The following is an 18,428-nucleotide window of genomic DNA, read 5'->3' on the forward strand; positions in this document are numbered from 1 at the left end:
TTGATGGGACGCTGGTCACGTGTGGGTTTTCTCCACGTGCTCTGCAGCTCAGCCCTCAGAAGGATGCTGTCTGTGGTGCTGTGACCAGCTGGTTTTATGGAAAGCAATCCCTTAGGCAAAGAGTCCCAGCCCCAGCTTGTGCAGAGCTGCACAGCATCACCAGGGACACCAGCAGGCGTGCTTGGGCTGTGTGAGTGTGCCCGACAGCTGTAGGGAGCACAGCAGAGATGTGAACAGAGAAAATAAAAGTGTGTTTCTTTTCAGTTCCAGCTTGTCACACCTACGCTGATGGCTGTGGCGTGCAGCGAGATCAGCTGTGGGCCTGACCTGGCATGGACAGAGGTAGAGTATGAAGCTCTGATTGGTCTTTGTTCCCTGACTGCAGCCAGCAGAGTGAGCCGCAGATGTGCTCTCCTGCTTTCCAAGAGAGCTCCTCTGTGGCAAGACAGTAGTGCAAGTGTGGCAAGTTTATAAAAGTACCAGAGCCATCTCGGCTGTGGGGTTTGTCCTCTACTGACTTTTCCCTTGAAATGGCTGCAGAAACAACAATCATTCTCTGCTCTGTTTGGCCTCGCTGTTGGTTGGACTGCTCAAGAGAGCTGCTTGGTGCTTGCAATGGCACTGTTTGCACCTTGTAACTGCAGCCGTAGCTTTGGTTTCCCTCTTCACGGTCTCCTAGCATCTGAAACAGTCAGCCTTCCTGCACAAAGAGCGCAGGAAAGGAGGGGGCAAAATGGACAAGGCCACCTGTCTGCATCAGTGCCATTGCTGATTAGTCTGGGTGGGGAGAGATGTATCTTTGCATTGCCTGGCGTGTGCCTGCTGCACACCAGGGAGAGAAACAGCCGTTATTAGACTTGCAGTTCCTTCTGAAGTGCCCATGATAAGGACCAAGTGCATTTCCTGCAGCTTTCTCTGCAGATGTGCTCCTCACCTTGAAATCCTCCTTGTTGGTTCCCAGCTCCTCACCGTGGCCTGTGCTCTCTGTTTCAGGCTGAGAACAAGGGGAAGCCCCTGCTGGACCATGAGGTGGCACCTGTGAATGTTCCAGCTATTGCTGCTGCCCATGCTATTAAGAGATACGTTGCCCAGGCAGCGGATGAACTCTCCTTTGAGGTAAGCAGTTCAAGGCGTTCCTTGTTGCTCAATTTTACAATGGCAAATGCCTTCAGAGCTGCACTGGTGCAAGTGCTCTCATGCTCGGCGATGTTTGGCAGTGCAGAAGAATGCAGTCATTTGAGCTGTGCTTTCCTCCCAGCCGTGCTGAAGCTGGGATTGACGTTGCAATCTCTTGCAGGTGGGAGACATCATCTGTGTCATCGACATGCCACCAAAGGAGCTGACCCCCTGGTGGAGAGGCAAGCTCGGCTTCCAGGTAGGCACAAGCTTCAGACTGGAGAGTGCAACTTCAGTAAAGGCAGGAATCTCAGCTTAGAGCTGCTCTGCCTGCACAGGATGCCCAGTGGACATAAACAGTTTCCTTGTGTCGGTGTCAGAGGACCTTGCCTTTGGCTGCAAATGTTGAAAAATTATTACCTTTATGCTGTGAACTATGGCCATTTTCTGCTGGATAGTCTTATGGAACGTCAGGCAAGCACGTTCTGAGGGAAATGTTACGTGCCTTTTGGTTTAACAGTTCAGATCTGAGAAGTGCTGCATGCAATAGTTGGCTTCTCTTCTTGTTACAGGCTGGATTTTTCCCAGGGGAGTGTGTGGAACTCATTAATAAGAACATTCCTGAGGCACTCATCAATTCTGTGCCAAAGCCAGGTAGGGATGTTACATTTGATGGTGTGGGAAAGCAAAATGAAGTCTTTTTGGGGGTATGTTCCATGTTTAGTACCTCCTTTATCCATCCCACATTGTCCTCTGGGTTGATGATTCTTCATGCACACCATGGGGCAGAGATTTGGCCCAATCCTCCTGTGTTTATGATTGGACTTGGCAAAACTATAGAATCTTCATAGAATGGCTTGGGATGGAAGGGACCTCAGGGATCATCATGCTCCAACCCTCCTGCCTCAGGATGGTCTCCCAGCCCCCACATTTAATGTCAGATTAGACCAGGCTGCCCAGGGCCCCATCCAGCCTGGCCTTGGGCTCCTCCAGAGATGGGGAAAATCCCTTTTTGTATGTACTGGTTGGTAATGTTCTTCCCGTTCTGACGTGCTCTGTAGAATGTGCTGTGCTCGGCCTCGTCCAACGGAGCCAAACCTGAAATGACCTGGTTTCTTCCTTTTGTTGTGCAGAGCCCAAGAAACGCAGCAAGATCCTCACCTTCCTTCGTTCCTTGGTGAAGGCCCGCCCAAAGAAACCGACCGAGCGGGAGGTGGAGAAGGAAAGGGTGTTTGGCGGTGACCTGGGAGAGCATCTTCTCCACTCCGGTCGTGATGGTAAGGAGCTGCCCATTCCTGAGATCTTCCTCTGCTGGCATCTAAATAAGATGAAAGGGAGCTCATATCTAGCAGGGGGTAGGCTGATAGCAGTGGAGGCACGTGTAATGGGAGTTGATGGCTGAAGGATAAAGTGAGGCGGATACTCCTAAGAGACAAGCACATCTGTATTTGCTTCAGCCAAGCCTGGCTGGGCTTAATGGATGGGATGTGAAGCACAGCCTGCAGCAGGACTTGAATCAGGAGCTCCACTGACGGCTGGCACGTGTTCTTCAGTCCCCCAGGTCCTCCAGAGCTGCGCTGAGTTCATTGAGCAGCACGGCGTGGTGCAGGGGATATACCGCCTGTCCGGCGTCGCGTCCAACATCCAGAGACTGCGGTAAGAGTGCTGCGACTGACACAGCCTGAGTGCATCTGGTGTGGCTTTGGGCTTGCCTTCCTCTCGCTCAACCGGGTTTGCGTCCCTCTCTCCAGGCAGGAATTTGAGTCGGAGCAGATTCCAGAGCTCACCGTCCGCGACATTCACAGCGTGAGCTCCCTCTGCAAGATGTACTTCAGGGAGCTCCCGAACCCTCTGCTCACCCACCAGCTGTACGGCAAGTTCTCGGTAAGCACAAGGCCACGTCTTTCATTTCCCTCTTCCTGGGCCTCTTGGCAGATGGCTGCAGCAGTGCCCCAGCTCGGAGGCCCTTTTGCTGTCAGCCCCACGAGGTTTACTCGCAGTGGTGTACTAGCCTGATTGGTGTCTCGCTCCCTTTCTGCACTACTCCAGGATGCTGTTGGTGCCGCTACAGAGGAGGAGCGGCTGCTCAGAATGCAGGACGTCATCCAGCAGCTGCCCGCTCCTCACTACAGGTCAGTGCTGCCCTCAGCCTGCTGAGCTCAGCCCTGCTGCATTGCAGAGGGCAACGATGCGGTTCCAGCCTTTGTCTTTCTGAATTGCAGCACGGCATGCTCGTTGGTGCTGAACGTTTGCCTCTCTTGTTTTCCAGGACACTGGAGTTCCTGATGAGACACTTGGCGTGTCTGGCTGGGAGCTCCACCACCACAAACATGCATGCCAAGAACCTAGCCATTGTGTGGGCTCCAAACCTCTTAAGGTAAACTTCTGGTTCTGTTTCAACACAACGCTTCATCTGTTCTTCCGTAAAAAAAAAACAGTCCTCCCTTTTTCTCCATCAAATGTGCTCTTCTCCTGTAAAATCTGTGGCTGACAGAAGCGCAGGAGCCTGGGCTGTTCTCCAACCCCACGGGCACAATATCTAGGTGACAATTGTGTTCTATTCTTTAGATGGGACTGACGTGTCCTTGATCATCCAGGGGAATTTCTGCAGTGGCATCACTGATTGCCCACTGCGGAAGTCTCCAGAGCCTCAGCTGACAGCTTTTGGCTGCAACAATTCAGACTCGGGGAAACGGTCTTGGAGAAATGACTTCTAAAATCTGCCTTTTCTACAGATCACAGCAGAACGAGTCTGCCTGCGCCAGCGGAAGAGCTGCCTGCATGGAGCTGCAGACGCAGTCGGATGTGGTGGAATTCATCATCAACCACACAGACGTCCTCTTCTGCTCCAAATCCGGAGCAGACATCGCAGATGCAGCAGGTGAGTGTCTTCCTCCATTAGCTTGATCTTGACCTGACACCTTGATCAAATGCAGGCCTTCTCCAGGACCTCTGAGATACTCTTTTACCATCAAGGGGACAGCAGACCTCTGGGCTTCCATTAGGGTGTGGCATCCTGTTGCTGGATGCTGAGAATGTCCAAGCCCAAACTTCACAAGGAGGAAACCGTCATTATTATGGTTTGCATGCAGGAAAAGCTTGATGCAAGCGTTGCAGTGAAGCTTTCTCAGTTCCCTGTCCCTTTTATCTAGGGGTGAGCTCTCTTAATGATGACCATGTCCTTTGCCATAAACAGACTTCTGCCCACATGGTTATTTTGGGCTCCTCTTCTTCCAGTGGCTGGGATAAGCAAGCCTGAGAAAAATACAGCACCTCCCCCAGAACTGTGGTGGCTGTGCTGCTGCTTTCTGATCCTCGCTCTTACCTGTGGTTTTCCCTGACAGGGCACAATTCTCTCCCAGGGCCCAAGTCTGTGGGGGTCTCTTCTGCTGCCACAAAGCTGCTCAGCCTGGAGGAGGCACAGGCACAGAGGCGAGGCCACAGCAGCTCTCCCCCTGTGACAGAGAGCAGCCGGGACATTGAAGTGGAAGAAAGCCCTGCAGCTGGGCAGGGCAAGTTCCACACCGTCATTGACTTTCCATCTGAAAGGTAAAGAGGACTTTCTTTTCCAGCACCCAGCATCATTCTTTGGGTGGGCTTTTCTGTTTTTCTGCAGAAACCAGGCAGTGCTAGGAACAAGCAACTGCTGCCAAGAGCTCAGTGCAGCTCTTCCCTCACCCTGCACCACGCACAACTCACAGCATTGGCTGTTTTCTCTCTCCAGGCAAAATCCACCCAGCAAGAGTGAGGAATCACCAGCTAGCAGTTGGTGTTGCTGCTTCAGCCTCAGAAAGCCATCCTCTGGCAGCAAACGCCAACTGCAGCACAATGCCAGGCAGCCCTCAGAAACAGCAGTGGTAGTCCTGGCAGGTAAGGGTGCAAATGCAGTTTCCAAATCCCTGCTTTTCATGAACATAGAATTCAAGCTTGCTCTGCACTTGTATCTCCTTCTGGCATTCCAGCCCCTGCCTAGCATCTTCAGTTCACCCCTGATCAAGAACCACTGTCGTAATTCAGCTTGTGAAAGTTTGACACTAACCCCTGTGTATCCTTTCTAGGTGAATCGAGCCCTTGCCAACCCAGAGGATCCAGGGCAAGTAGCGAGGATGCTCTCTGTGCTTCCATCAGTGGAGAGCTCTTAGGAAGCACAAATTGCTGCAGTTCCAACAGCAGCCTTCCATCTGACATCAGTAATGGAGAGAAGGAGATCATCGAAGTTCATGCTCTCATTACACCTGGCTCTGCTGAAGTTGCTGACCTGAGCCTGCAAGACACCACAGTCACAAGTGTGGATTTTAACCCAGAGTCTCTGCAGTGCAGCCCATCCCAAGCACAGTGTGAGTGCCCCGACAGCAGCACCTCCATGCAGGAGCAGGTCAGTGTCAGTGAAGAGGAGCAGAGCCTCTTGAATGAGGACTGTCAATCAGACCTCCAGTCCCAGGCACCGGACAGCAGCACTGAGAGCTCTGAGCCACTCTCTCCATGACAAGACAGGATGAGTCCCATCTTCACCGTGGACCTCTCCCACCCTCCTGTCCTTTATTTAATAATAAAAGCACACTCGTGCTCAATCAACGCCTTGACTGCCTCCAGAGTCTTCATTCACACGGACTGGGATGAATGCAGCAAACAGCAAGGCACCTCAGCTTGCAATGCTGTGGGTGTTGGGTTTGTGCAGCACAGCTCCGGGTTTGTTCCTGTTTTGTCTGGCTTTGGGATGTCTGCAGGGGGAGCTCTGCTACCATTTGGCATGGTAGCAAATAATCTCTCGCATCCTGGATGCTGCTCATGATACTCCCAAGCTTCCTGGCTGTGGCTTTGTGATGCTTTTCAGGGCCTTCTGATGCATTTTGATGCCTTGGATGTTGCTTAACACCTCCCTCCTCCCATCATGTCCTTTCCTGGCTCCCATCTACGAACTGGCCCTGCAGATCATCTCCAGACCTGTCATCAGCACACTGCGGCAGGAGAAGCTCCCCCTGGCCAACGTCAGGCAGTACTGCTTGGTCTGCAGCTCAGTGGCCATTTCCCTTTTAGGCGGCTCCTGCAGAAGAATCAAGCAGCAGAACCTTTTGCTCACCCTGCACCACACAAATGCTGCAAAAGCAGAAACAACCTGGGAATCTCTGGTTTGCAAGACTTCACAGACACTTATTGACTGTGTCTGATGGTTCCCTCCCATCCTTGATTTCCTTCTCCCCTTCTCCTCGTCTGATCCCACTGCTGAGCCATGATCAAGCTGCCCAGTGTGGCAGAGCATCGTGCAGAGCCGTGCTGGCACCTCCTCCCCTTCCTCTCCTGCAGCTCAGCGTGCAACCTGAGCAAGTTTTTTTCTGAGAAAGTGACCAGCTCTTTTCCATCCCTTTGCCCCTACAAACAGTTGTCCAGAGGATCTCGTCCAAGAATTCCTGGAACAGCCTGCAGCTGGCTCTCCTGAAGATCAGGCTCCTGCCTTTGCTTCCTGCCAGGCCCGCATTCCTTGAGATCACCAACTCAAGGAGGGCATGGTCACTGCAGCCCTGACCGCCTCCTGTCGTAACCCCTGGTGTGCACCATGTCCAGCAATGCTTCCCTTCTGCTTGCTGTGCCCAATGCCTGCACCACAGAGTGATTCTCACTGCACTCCAGGAGTCTGTCAGATTGCTTGCAGCCAGCCATGCTGATTTCCCAGACTGACTGGAATCCCCCATCAGGATGAGAGTCAGTGAGTGCGATGCTTCTGCTGGCTGCAGTAAGCAGCTCCCACCAACAGGCTCTCTTTCCAGGCGGCTGTAGCAGACCCTCACCTCCAGAAGCCCTGCACTGCTGCACTTCCTAATTTTACCCACAAGTTCACAACCTGCTCATGGCTCTTCTTAGTTCTTTGCAGTCAACTTCTCATCATAGAGGGCAAATCCCTTGCCTTCCAGAATTCCATAGTATCAATTGTGTCAGGATTTCTTTATTTTATTTATTTATTTATTTATTTATTTATTTCGATTTTCTAGGTAGGAAAATGAATTTCTGAGCCAGGAGAAGCAGAAGTGAAACAGTCTTCCTGGCACTGCTCAGGTTGCAGGAGTTGCCAAGTGCTCCTCAGGTAATGTGTGCTGAAGAGCTGACCTTGGTGGCAGGGGCTGTGGCTGCATTTTGTGCCTGTCATGCGGGAATCCAAGAAAGCCTATTCAGAGCAGGAGCTGCAGAGCGAGATAAACATCACGAGAAGGTAAGGCTGAGAAGCAAGGACACCTCCAGAAAGAAGAGAAAAACTGAGTCAAGTGAGCTGCGTGACGGCCGTGTGATGCTGACCATGATTGGAGGAAGAGCGCATGGCTGGGAATGACTGATGGCTCTGGTTGGATGGGTGCCTGTGTGCACAGAGGTAAGGAGTGTTTGTGGGATGTTTTGCTGGCATCTAACGGCTGTAAGGGGAAGTCAAGAGAGAAAACTTGTGAATGCATAGAAGGGATGTTAAAATCTGGAACAGACTGTTTGGATCAGTCACAGCTGAGTCCAGATTGCCACACTGTCAGAACCTGGGGCCTAGGATTTTCCTTTAAGAGTGCCAACTGCTCATTTTAAATGATAAAAAGTAACATTGATAGAAGCTTCCCTCCTTGCATTAGAATAAGGCATTGATATTTGATGTTTCTGTCTTTCCATTCCTTTAGCAGCCTGGGTGTTGATGCAGCTGTATGCATCTGCTGCCCTCTCCTTCTATTTTGTGTAAAAGAACAGTAAAATATGCAATCAGTGTGAGATCTTTCTGAAGTATTTTACTTTATTTGCCCCTAGGCTGCAATGGCTGGGAAATGGCAGTGTCACCCAGGAGCCCACACGGCGACCTGATGTCTCATTGTTGGGGTCTATTGGAAACCACCACGATGACAAAAGAATGCCTGGGATTCCTCCGGCCCAAATGCCAAACCTTGCACTTGGCTGTGCTGAACCTCATGAGGTTCACCCAGGCCCACCTCTCAAGTCTGCTGAGCTCAAACAGATGTCATTTTTCTCGTGTCCTTCCATTCCGAGTCCATCTGTTCCCCAAAGCAAAAGAATTTGGAGGGAACCACCGACAGTTATGTGAGCGATTTCAGCGTCTATTTCTGATCATGGCAACAACTTCAGAGGTCACACTTAATTTACGGTGCCCGTTGTAATTCTGACCAAGGCTGCAGTTGCAGCTGACTTCCCAAGGCTGCAAGACGTGGTGGTGACACAGCCTTGTGCTTCTGCATTGGTGCTCATCCCACGTTTCCTTTCTCTGTCTCGCAGGTCAGCTCCTGCTGGAAGCAGATGGTATCCCAGTGTGAATGAAGGTCAGTGCAGGAGCAGCTGCTGATGGGAGGAAGGAAGTCCATGCTGAAGAGCTCTGAAGCATCTGCAGGTATGGTTCTGGAGGTGGCAGCAGTGATGTCGGAGGGCTCCCAGCAGGAAGCTGTCTCATCCAAATGCTTGCTGAGTGGTTGGAAGGGAGCTTTCTGCATGACAGCAGCACCAGCTGCTTGCTTCACATGCTGCAAAGACAAGGATTAGCAGGAGTTCCAGTATCTACAGTATCATCACGAATCACGATAGGATTACAATGTGTCCTCATACAAACGCAGCCATTTCTCTCTGAGTCCAAAGGCTGTCCGGAAAGCATCTGTGAGGTCTCTCACACCAAACCACTGCTGTCCGTGTGGGATCTGACTCATTAGGGTATAGGGGTTAGGAACCACAGGCTGTCTTTTGAGAACGGGTTCAGTCATTTCCTTACATCTTGCACCAGCCGATACGTGCCGTCTGCCTTCCGTGCCGACAGGATTGGGGTGTTATAAGGCCACAGACAAGGTTCCAGAAGACCATCCTTAAGCACTGTCTGTGTTACAGCTTTTAGACCCACTCTCCCTTCTAAGGCTATGGGATATTGTTGCTGTTTCACAGCTCCACTCCCTCCTTGGGCAGTTCTTTGTAAGGGAAAATTGTGAGTCCACCCCGATTTCCTTCCCCTGCCCACACCTTTGGATTCATTTCTTCTTCATCACAGCTGTTAACACATTCATTGACCCCTGATATCTGTTTCACAGACTTGCAGCTGTAATCCTCATTTAACTGTTAAATCTCTCCCCCATAAATCGGTCCCTGCTTCAGGCACAGAGAACAATTGCCCTGCAACTATTTTATCTTTCCATTTTAGTTCTGTGGTCTCCAAGAGTGGAGCTGTCACTTCTGATCCCTCAGCCCCAGTTATGCACAACAGCCACATCCAGATACACGTCTGGTACCTCTGAACTAGCTAATGCTGTAGGATGGAATGTTGTTTCTGCACTGGCTATCAAATGTGGGATTGCTCTGAAGCAGTACAGCACGATGTGTTTTGTAATTTGCCCTTAGAAACAGTTTGAAAAAGTAGAAAGACTTTATTAGTATTAGTATTAGTAAAAAGAAGTTATTTCATAACATATTTTAGAAATACAGTTGTTCAATCATGTGATCAATTCTCACTTACAGAACTGTAATAGTTACAAATTGCATGGGTATAGCATTAAGGACCAGAAAGCATGTTGTAAGGCCATTCTGTTTGGATAGGAGAAGCTCAGCAAAAGAAAAACAGACTCCAAAGAAGCCAGGGCCTCCACACAAGGCCGAACTGACTCACTCTGTGGGCAGGTTGGGATGCAACAGGCAGGCATCAAGAGACTCCCCTCTGTCCTCCTTCCAAACTTCTCTCTCTTCAGGGATGAGCAGGTGTCCAGAAATAGTGGCCAAGTGTTGATAAGCAGCTGTCAGGCGTTCAATAATTAGCAGTATACCTGCTGAGCTAGCAACAATTGGTGTTTAGCCAGTCACACACACACACACAGAATGGCCCGGGTTGGAAGGGACCTCAAGGATCACGAATCTCCAACCCCCTGCCACAGGCAGGACCACCAACATCTGTAGCACTGCACATATGCACACTGCTGGATAGAAACACCAGTGTGGAAAAAAACTGTATGCTGTGGATGCAAAGGGTGAATCAGAATGGCATAACAGCTGTCATACAAGGAAAAGCAATCCTTTACCTGCTGTGACATGCTCATGGCAACACCAATGCAGATGCCAGCAGCTGATGCCCACAAGGACAGCCAGCCTGGACTTATTTTCACTACATATCTTTGTCCTGATGTCCTTCTAGAAGCTGGGACATTTCTCCTTCTGAGCAGCAGAGGGCAGGATGGGTCCAAGGTGAGGGCACACTCTGCTCTTTAACTGGCACTCAAAGAGAAAGAGAAAATGAAAATCAGCTGTGTTTCCATGCCCATGGCAAACACCAGCCTTTCCATCCTTATAGTCCTTCATGACATCAGCAGCAATGGAAACAACATCCCACTCACCTTTGCCATGTCTGGCAGAGGTTGCAGCTCTTTCTATTGCATCCCTCTAGCTTTCAAGTCAAGAGCTCCTGTGTCACACAAGGAAAAGCAATCTTTTACCTGCTGTGCCATGCTCATGGCAGCAGCAATGCAGATGCCAGCAGCTGATGCCCACAAGGACAGCCAGCCTGGACTTATTTTCATTACATATCTTTGTCCTGATGTCCTTCTACAAGCTGGAACATTTCACCATCTCAGCAGAAGAGTGCAGGAGGGCTCCAAGTTACAGGCACACTCTCCTCTTTTTCTGGCACACAAAGAGAAAATGAAAACCAGATGTGTTTAACTGCCTATGGCAAACACCAGACTTTCCATCCTTACAGTCTTCCTGACTTCAGCAATAATTGAAACAACATCCCACTCACCTTTGCCATGTCTGGCAGAGGTTGCAGCTCTTTCTATTGCATCCCTCTAGCTTTCAAGTCAAGAGCTCCTGTGTCACACAAGGAAAAGCAATCTTTTACCTGCTTTGCCATGCTCATGGCAGCAGCAATGCAGATGCCAGCAGCTGATGCCCACAAGGACAGCCAGCCTGGACTTATTTTCATTACATATCCTTGTCCTGATGTCCTTCTAGAAGCTGGAACATTTTTCCATCTCAGCAGCAGAGGGCAGGAGGGGTCCAAGGTGAGGGCACACTCTGCTCTTTTTCTGGCACACAAAGAGAAAATGAAAACCAGATGTGTTTCCCTGCCCATGGCAAACACCAGACTTTCCATCCTTACAGTCCTCCTGACATCAGCACTAATTGAAACAACATCCCACTCACCTTTGCAATGTCTGGCAGAGGTTGCAGCTCTTTCTATTGCATCCCTCTAGCTTTCAAGTCAAGAGCTCCTGTGTCACACAAGGAAAAGCAATCTTTTACCTGATGTGCCATGCTCATGGCAGCAGCAATGCAGATGCCAGCAGCTGATGCCCACAAGGACAGCCAGCCTGGACTTATTTTCATTACATATCTTTGTCCTGATGTCCTTCCAGAAGATGGAACATTTCTCCATCTCAGCAGCAGAGGGCAGGATGGGTCCAAGGTGAGGGCACACTCTCCCCTGTTTATCTGGCACTCAAAGAGAAAGAGAAAATGAAAACCAGATGTGTTTCCCTGCCCATGGCAAACACCAGCCTTTCCATCCTTACTGTCCTTCCTGACATCAGCACTAATTGAAACAACATCCCACTCACCTTTGCCATGTCAGGCAGAGGTTGCAGCTCTTTCTATTGCATCCCTCTAGCTTTCAAGTCAAGAGCTCCTGTGTCACACAAGGAAAAGCAATCTTTTACCTGCTTTGCCATGCTCATGGCAGCAGCAATGCAGATGCCAGCAGCTGATGCCCACAAGGACAGCCAGCCTGGACTTATTTTCATTACACATCTTTGTCCTGATGTCCTTCTAGAAGCTTGGACATTTCTCCCTCTCAGCAGCAGAGGGCAAGAGAGTTCCAAGTTGAGGGCAAACTATCCCCTGTTTATCTGGCACTCAAAGAGAAAGAGAAAATGAAAACCAGATGTGTTTCCCTGCCCATGGCAAACACCAGCCTTTCCATCCTTACAGTCCTTCGTGACATCAGCAGCAATGGAAACAACATCCCACTCACCTTTGCCATGTCTGGTAGAGGTTGCAGCTCTTTCTATTGCATCCCTCTAGCTTTCAAGTCAAGAGCTCCTGTGTCACACAAGGAAAAGCAATCTTTTACCTGCTGTGCCATGCTCATGGCAGCAGCAATGCAGATGCCAGCAGCAGATGCCCACAAGGACAGCCAGCCTGGACTTATTTTCATTACATATCTTTGTCTTGATGTCCTTCTAGAAGCTTGGACATTTCTCCATCTCAGCAGCAGAGGGCAGGATGGGTCCAAGGTGAGGGCACACTCTCCTCTTTATCTGGCACTCAAAGAGAAAGAGAAAATGAAAACCAGATGTGTTTCCCTGCCCATGGCAAACACCAGCCTTTCCATCCTTACAGTCCTTCCTGACATCAGCAGCAATGGAAACAACATCCCACTCACCTTTGCCATGTCTGGCAGAGGTTGCAGCTCTTTCTATTGCATCCCTCTAGCTTTCAAGTCAAGAGCTCCTGTGTCACACAAGGAAAAGCAATCTTTTACCTGCTTTGCCATGCTCATGGCAGCAGCAATGCAGATGCCAGCAGCTGATGCCCACAAGGACAGACAGCCTGGACTTATTTTCATTACATATCTTTGTCCTGATGTCCTTCCAGAAGCTTGGACATTTCTCCATCTCAGCAGAAGTGGGCAGGAGGGGTCCAAGGTGAGGGCACACTCTGCTCTTTATCTGGCACTCAAAGAGAAAGAGAAAATGAAAACCAGATGTGTTTCCCTGCCCATGGCAAACACCAGCCTTTCCATCCTTACAGTCCTCCTGACATCAGCACTAACTGAAACAACATCCCACTCACCCTTGCCATGTCTGGCAGAGGTTGCAACTCTTTCTATTGCATCCCTCTAGCTTTCAAGTCAAGAGCTCCTGTGTCACACAAGGAAAAGCAATCTTTTACCTGCTGTGCCATGCTCATGGCAGCAGCAATGCAGATGCCAGCAGCTGATGCCCACAAGGACAGCCAGCCTGCACTTATTTTCATTACTTATCTTTGTCCTGATGTCCTTCTACAAGCTGGAACATTTCTCCATCTCAGCAGAAGAGGGCAGGATGGGTCCAAGGTGAGGGCACACTCTCCTCTTTATCTGGCACTCAAAGAGAAAGAGAAAATGAAAACAAGATGTGTTTCCCAGCCCATGGCAAACACCAGCCTTTCCATCCTTACAGTCCTCCTGACATCAGCAGCAACTGAAACAACATCCCACTCACCTTTGCCATGTCTGGCAGAGGTTGCAGCTCTTTCTATTGCATCCCTCTAGCTTTCAAGTCAAGAGCTCCTGTGTCACACAAGGAAAAGCAACCTTTTACCTGCTTTGCCATGCTCATGGCAGCAGCAATGCAGATGCCAGCAGCTGATGCCCACAAGGACAGACAGCCTGGACTTATTTTCATTACATAACTATGTCCTGATGTCCTTCTACAAGCTGGAACATTTCTCCATCTCAGCAGAAGAGGGCAGGATGGTTCCAACGTGAGGGCACACTCTCCCCTGTTTATCTGGCACTCAAAGAGAAAGAGAAAATGAAAACCAAATGTGTTTCCCTGCCCATGGCAAACACCAGCCTTTCCATCCTTACAGTCCTTCCTGCCATCAGCACTAATTGAAACAACATCCCACTCACCTTTGCCTAATCTGGCAGGGAGGTGATGCTCTTTCTAATATACCCCTCTTGCTTTGAATTCACCAGTGCTTGTGTCACACAAGGAAATGCAACATTCCTGCTGTTCTGCCATTCCCATAGCAACAACTATGCAGATGCGAGCAGCTGATGCCCACAAGGACAGCCAACCTGGACTTATTTTCATTACATATCTTTGTCCTGTAGTCCCTCTAGAAGGTTGAACGCTTCTCCATCTCTGCTGCAATGTTCAAAAAGGGTCCAAGTTTAGGGCACACTCTCCTCATGGCCTCTTGCACTCAAAGACAAAGGGAACATGAAAACCAGAAGTTTTTCTTTGCCCATGGCAGACACTAGCCTTTCCATCCTGACAGTCCTTCCTACAATCACCTGGAATTGAAACAATATCCCCCACATCTCTTTTTTGAACTTATTCATGCATGAATAATAATAATGAGAATTTTTCTGTAAATCTTATTTCTGCATGGAAACGATCTGATAACCGGAGCTTTTTTCTCTAAAACAATCCAGCGAATTTGCATTGCTTATCTATGTACGCAAAATGTTTTTGCCATTCATCTCAAATATCAATACATCTGGCAAAATAAGATAGAAAAAGTATTTACAGACATTTTTGGACATAGATTACTTCTGGTCAAGTGGGAAAGAATCCCTAAGCTGCAATCATGAAATACTTTTATCACTTTCTCTGATTTAGCCAGTGTTACTAAAAGGGAAATAAGACACAGGCTTTTTAAAGCAGCTGCCAATTTAAGAATGATAATAAGTTTTATTATTCTTGGCTAAGATCAAAGTCCCCCATTTCAGAATTATCTCCAGCTCATCAAGTATAATTAACAGTTTTGGATAGCCACATTATTATATAGCAATATTGTCTTCCTGCAAGGAATTTCATTGTTTTGACACGTGCCACAGGTTGTTAATAGATTGCCTGATTACCATTTATTTTTTTTATTGGCTTATGATGACCACAGAAAATTATACAGCAGCACCATAAAAACTTTAAATCCTATCCCATGTATCTGCACTCATACGAAAATCATATTGGAAAGCATTGGTGAAACTAAGATTACAAAATAAAGCAGAGGACAATTTCAGTGAAAGCCTGCAGTTTTACAGCTCTGCCCATTTCAAACCCCTGAAGACATCCACGGGTTTCCTGCTGTGGGACACAGGCACTCACCTGCAGCTCAGCACTGCCTGCTCATGCCTGTGCACACCTTCAGGCTGGAACCAAGGAAATCCTCAGCAAAGACATCAGTACACTTTTGTTATGACGACTTTCATAAAGAAGCATCAAATATTTCTTCACGAGAAATACTGCAAGTCCCTTTGACACTAGCCCTTATTTTAAATGTTTAGATTTATGCTTCATTCAGGCGTGCTGTCACTCCCAAAAAGATTTTTATTCTTTTGCTTTTCATTCTGAGGAACACAGTGATTTCTGCCTTGTTTACTGACTGTAGGCACAGCAATACTCCTGCACCTTCAGGGAAACAGCAAATCCATCTCTTTCACACCCTACTTCTATCAAGCTCATTCACCTTACAAGGTATTTATTGCAAGCAGCTCTTCCAGAAATGGAGATTAACAGAGCCTGCAACCCAGGACACCTCAGTAAGCCAGTACTTTTCATCTCCTGAAGGTGTAGGTAGACACAGAGCTGGAACATCTTTTCCAGAGCTGTGTGATGCTATCTCATCTGTGTTCCCTTACTGTTGACTCAGTGTCACTTCTTATCTAACCTGGTTGCATCCCAGGATTTCTGGTGCCAAAAATAAACTGACAGCTTTCATCACTAGTTAAAAGGAAACTGCAATGGGAAAAGCAATTTTTCTGATTTCTCTGTTGATCAAAGATGCTTCCTGCAAGCCTGATGCGGTAGAAACAATATCAGCTTTAGAATGACAGTCATTAGAGCAGAATCCTTTCACTGATGAAATCCCACAGTCCTGATTCATACAACACTGACACTGGAGGACACAGTAGTTTAGATGAGAGCGCATTAAAAATGACTAAGTTAAGGTCTCAGCAAAGAGTGACAAGTATGAAAAAAAGAGGTTGCAGAAACTGCTTCAGTTTGGCACTCTGGCATAAAGTATGACAACACACAACCTGCCTGTGCAGTTCCAGAAGCAGAAGAAAGCCGTCAACCAAGACTTGTTCTCATCTGCTCTGAAAGTCCACTGGGACAAGGCCACTTTTCTCTGACGTGCTTCCAGAAGTATCACTTCTGAGCACTGTGCCAGGGAGTTACAAGATACTGTTTGTGTGTACAGAGGAGAAAAAGACGTCTGTCTGGAAACAGACTTGGTGAAGGAGAAGCAGCATTTTCCAGAGTACTTCAGAAAGAACTGAGCACTGCCCCAAGAGCTTCAGAGCGGCAGGCTGTCACAGTGTGCCAACCAGCTCAGCTGTGAGTTGGCACTGAAGCTGCACCACAGGGAGAACAAAGCCCCCTGTGCACCCTTGGAGAGCCAAGGGTTGGAGATTCATGAACCTTGAGCTCCTTTCCAAGCCGGGCCATGCTGTGATTCTGGGATTCTCACCTTTGCCTCATCTGGCAGAGGGAGGCAGCTCTTTCTCTTGTCTCCCTATGGCTGTCAGGTCACCAGGGCCAGTGTCACACAGGGAACTGCAAACACTGTGTGTGCTGTGCCCTGCCCATGGCAGCACAGAGGCAGCTGCCAGCAGCTGATGCCCACAAGGACAGCCAGCCTGGACTTCCTTTGATTCCTTCCCTTTGGATCAGCGTCCTTCAGGAAGGCGGAACATCTCTCCAGCTGAGCAGCAGAGGACAGCAGGGCTTCGTTGTCTGGGCATGTTCTCTTCTGGCCCTCTGGCCCTCACAGACACAGGAGGAGGACACAGAGGCTGCTGTAACACAGCCAGCCCTGCCTCTCAGGTCAGCTCTCAGGCCATCCTCTCTCCCCTCAGCAGCAGCTCACTGTTCTGCACTCCTCTGGCCTGGGCTGGCAGAGGTGTGCAGCAGTTCTGCTGATCTCCCAGTGCTGGCCATGTCTGCAGTGCCTGTGTGAAAGACACAGGAAGCTGCCAGCATTGCACTGCTCTGCTGTGCCCCTGCCATCACCGAGTTTGCTGTCAGCAGCTGCTGCTACACGTCCATTCAGGCACAGGCCTTTCCTTCCTGGCCCTCTTTCCCCCCCTCTCTCCTCTGCTCTCTCTCGTGCTCCCCTTTGGCCTGGGCTGGCTGAGCAGTGCAGGCCTTGTTGTTGCTCCCTGGGCCAACTACGTCACGGTTCCCCGTGACTCTGCCAGCTGCTCTGACACAGCGACTGCGTCCTCAGTGTGGATTCCAGAATGCGACAGACGTCCAGAGAAGACTTCCAGGGCTGATTGGAACATGCTGCCATCAAGAACTGCCATGGCTCAGGCCCCCTGGGAATCTGCTCACAGCGAAAGCTGCTGTCACTCTGTGTGGGCACAGCCTTGTCTGTGTAGGCCTGCTCACACTGCAGCCCCTGTCTGCACCAGAACCGTGCCGATCCACCTTCTCTTGGCCTCCTTGCCTGCATGGAAAAGGGCAGCTTGGGCTGAAGTCCCTCAACTTTCAGATGGCCGAGTGAAGTCTCTGAGCCCTGGTGACCCACGCAGCTCTTCAGCCTGCTGACCTGCTCTGCTGGGGCTGTCTTAAAAGGCAGAGGGCACGTTATCCTAATGTCCCCACATCCATCCCTCTTAGCATACTGTAGCCCAGTTCCTAAAAGGACACCTGCACAATCTCTCTGAATGTTAATCAACATGTAGTTAGTTTTCAGTGGTGATTAGCTATGTGTTTAGTCAGAGGTGCAATGGTTCTAATGGTGAGAGAAAGACATTCCCAGTGGTCATCAGGTGGAACACACTTCAGACTGGAATCCTCAAGCAGACTGCAGTCAAGCTTTCTTAATTACTCGTTGTTGTTATTAAATTCAGACGCATCTCTGAATTCCTGCTTGAATGAACATTCTGTAACAATCTGCTGAGACAGTGCAAGGCTTGACAATGAGACTATAGTTTATTAAAGTAGCACTTTTTACTTAGGTGCACTTTTCATCTGTTGAACTTCCTGTCGTCTATTGGAAATCTCTGGCACCAGTGCATAAGATTCACCTATTCTATAGAAGTCTGACTGAACCCCATACTGGGATTATTTTTGTTCAATCCAAGCACCTTGGACGTTACTATACATTTATTCAATCATGAGGTAAGTCTGCTTCAGAAGCAATATAGAAAGCATAAAGGGGGAAGAAGATAATGTATTAGTGAAGACTTAACTAGTATTCATAAACTGAAAACTGTTAAACACTATGATGATTACAGAATTTCCCGGAGAAATGTCAAGTTCTTATCTGAATGCTAAATGCAACATCAATTCACTTCTCACTGGGTTGAACGTTTTAAATATTTGGTAAACATAATGGTTCTAATTCTGACATTTAATATGAAAATATTAAAATTCCTTGAAAGTACTTTTTTGTTAGAATGCCAGATGCTAAAGGGATGAAGTGGCACAAGAAAGCAAAATATCTCTGCTGATGGCAGGAAGGACTGTAAGGATGGAAAGGCTGGTGTTTGCCATGGGCAGGGAAACACATCTGGTTTTCTTGTCCCCTTTGTGTTTGAGTGCCAGAAAAATAGGGGAGAGCGTGCCCTCACCTTGGACCCCTCCTGCCCT

General features: G+C 48.9%; 2 protein-coding genes across 2 annotated transcripts; both read left to right on the forward strand.

Annotated features, from left to right (window-relative positions):
- Positions 1-205: 205 nt before the first annotated feature.
- LOC149912159 (rho GTPase-activating protein 32-like) lies at positions 206-1,810 on the forward strand. The gene is made up of 5 exons (XM_090130909.1): positions 206-342; positions 994-1,116; positions 1,298-1,375; positions 1,689-1,770; positions 1,803-1,810. Exons 1-5 carry the CDS (start codon positions 289-291, stop codon positions 1,808-1,810), a joined length of 345 nt encoding a protein of 114 aa, XP_089987035.1. The 5' UTR covers positions 206-288.
- Positions 1,811-2,252: 442 nt separating this feature from the next.
- Positions 2,253-5,525, forward strand: LOC149912160 (rho GTPase-activating protein 32-like). The gene is made up of 7 exons (XM_090130910.1): positions 2,253-2,393; positions 2,670-3,000; positions 3,166-3,493; positions 3,852-3,997; positions 4,461-4,665; positions 4,841-4,986; positions 5,503-5,525. The coding sequence occupies exons 3-7, from the start codon at positions 3,345-3,347 to the stop codon at positions 5,523-5,525; spliced, it is 669 nt and encodes a 222-aa protein (XP_089987036.1). The 5' UTR covers positions 2,253-2,393; positions 2,670-3,000; positions 3,166-3,344.
- Positions 5,526-18,428: the final 12,903 nt, after the last annotated feature.

This window comes from Phasianus colchicus, chromosome Z (genome assembly GCF_987193195.1).
Source record: "Phasianus colchicus chromosome Z, bPhaCol1.hap1.1, whole genome shotgun sequence".
Lineage (NCBI taxonomy): Eukaryota > Metazoa > Chordata > Aves > Galliformes > Phasianidae > Phasianus > Phasianus colchicus.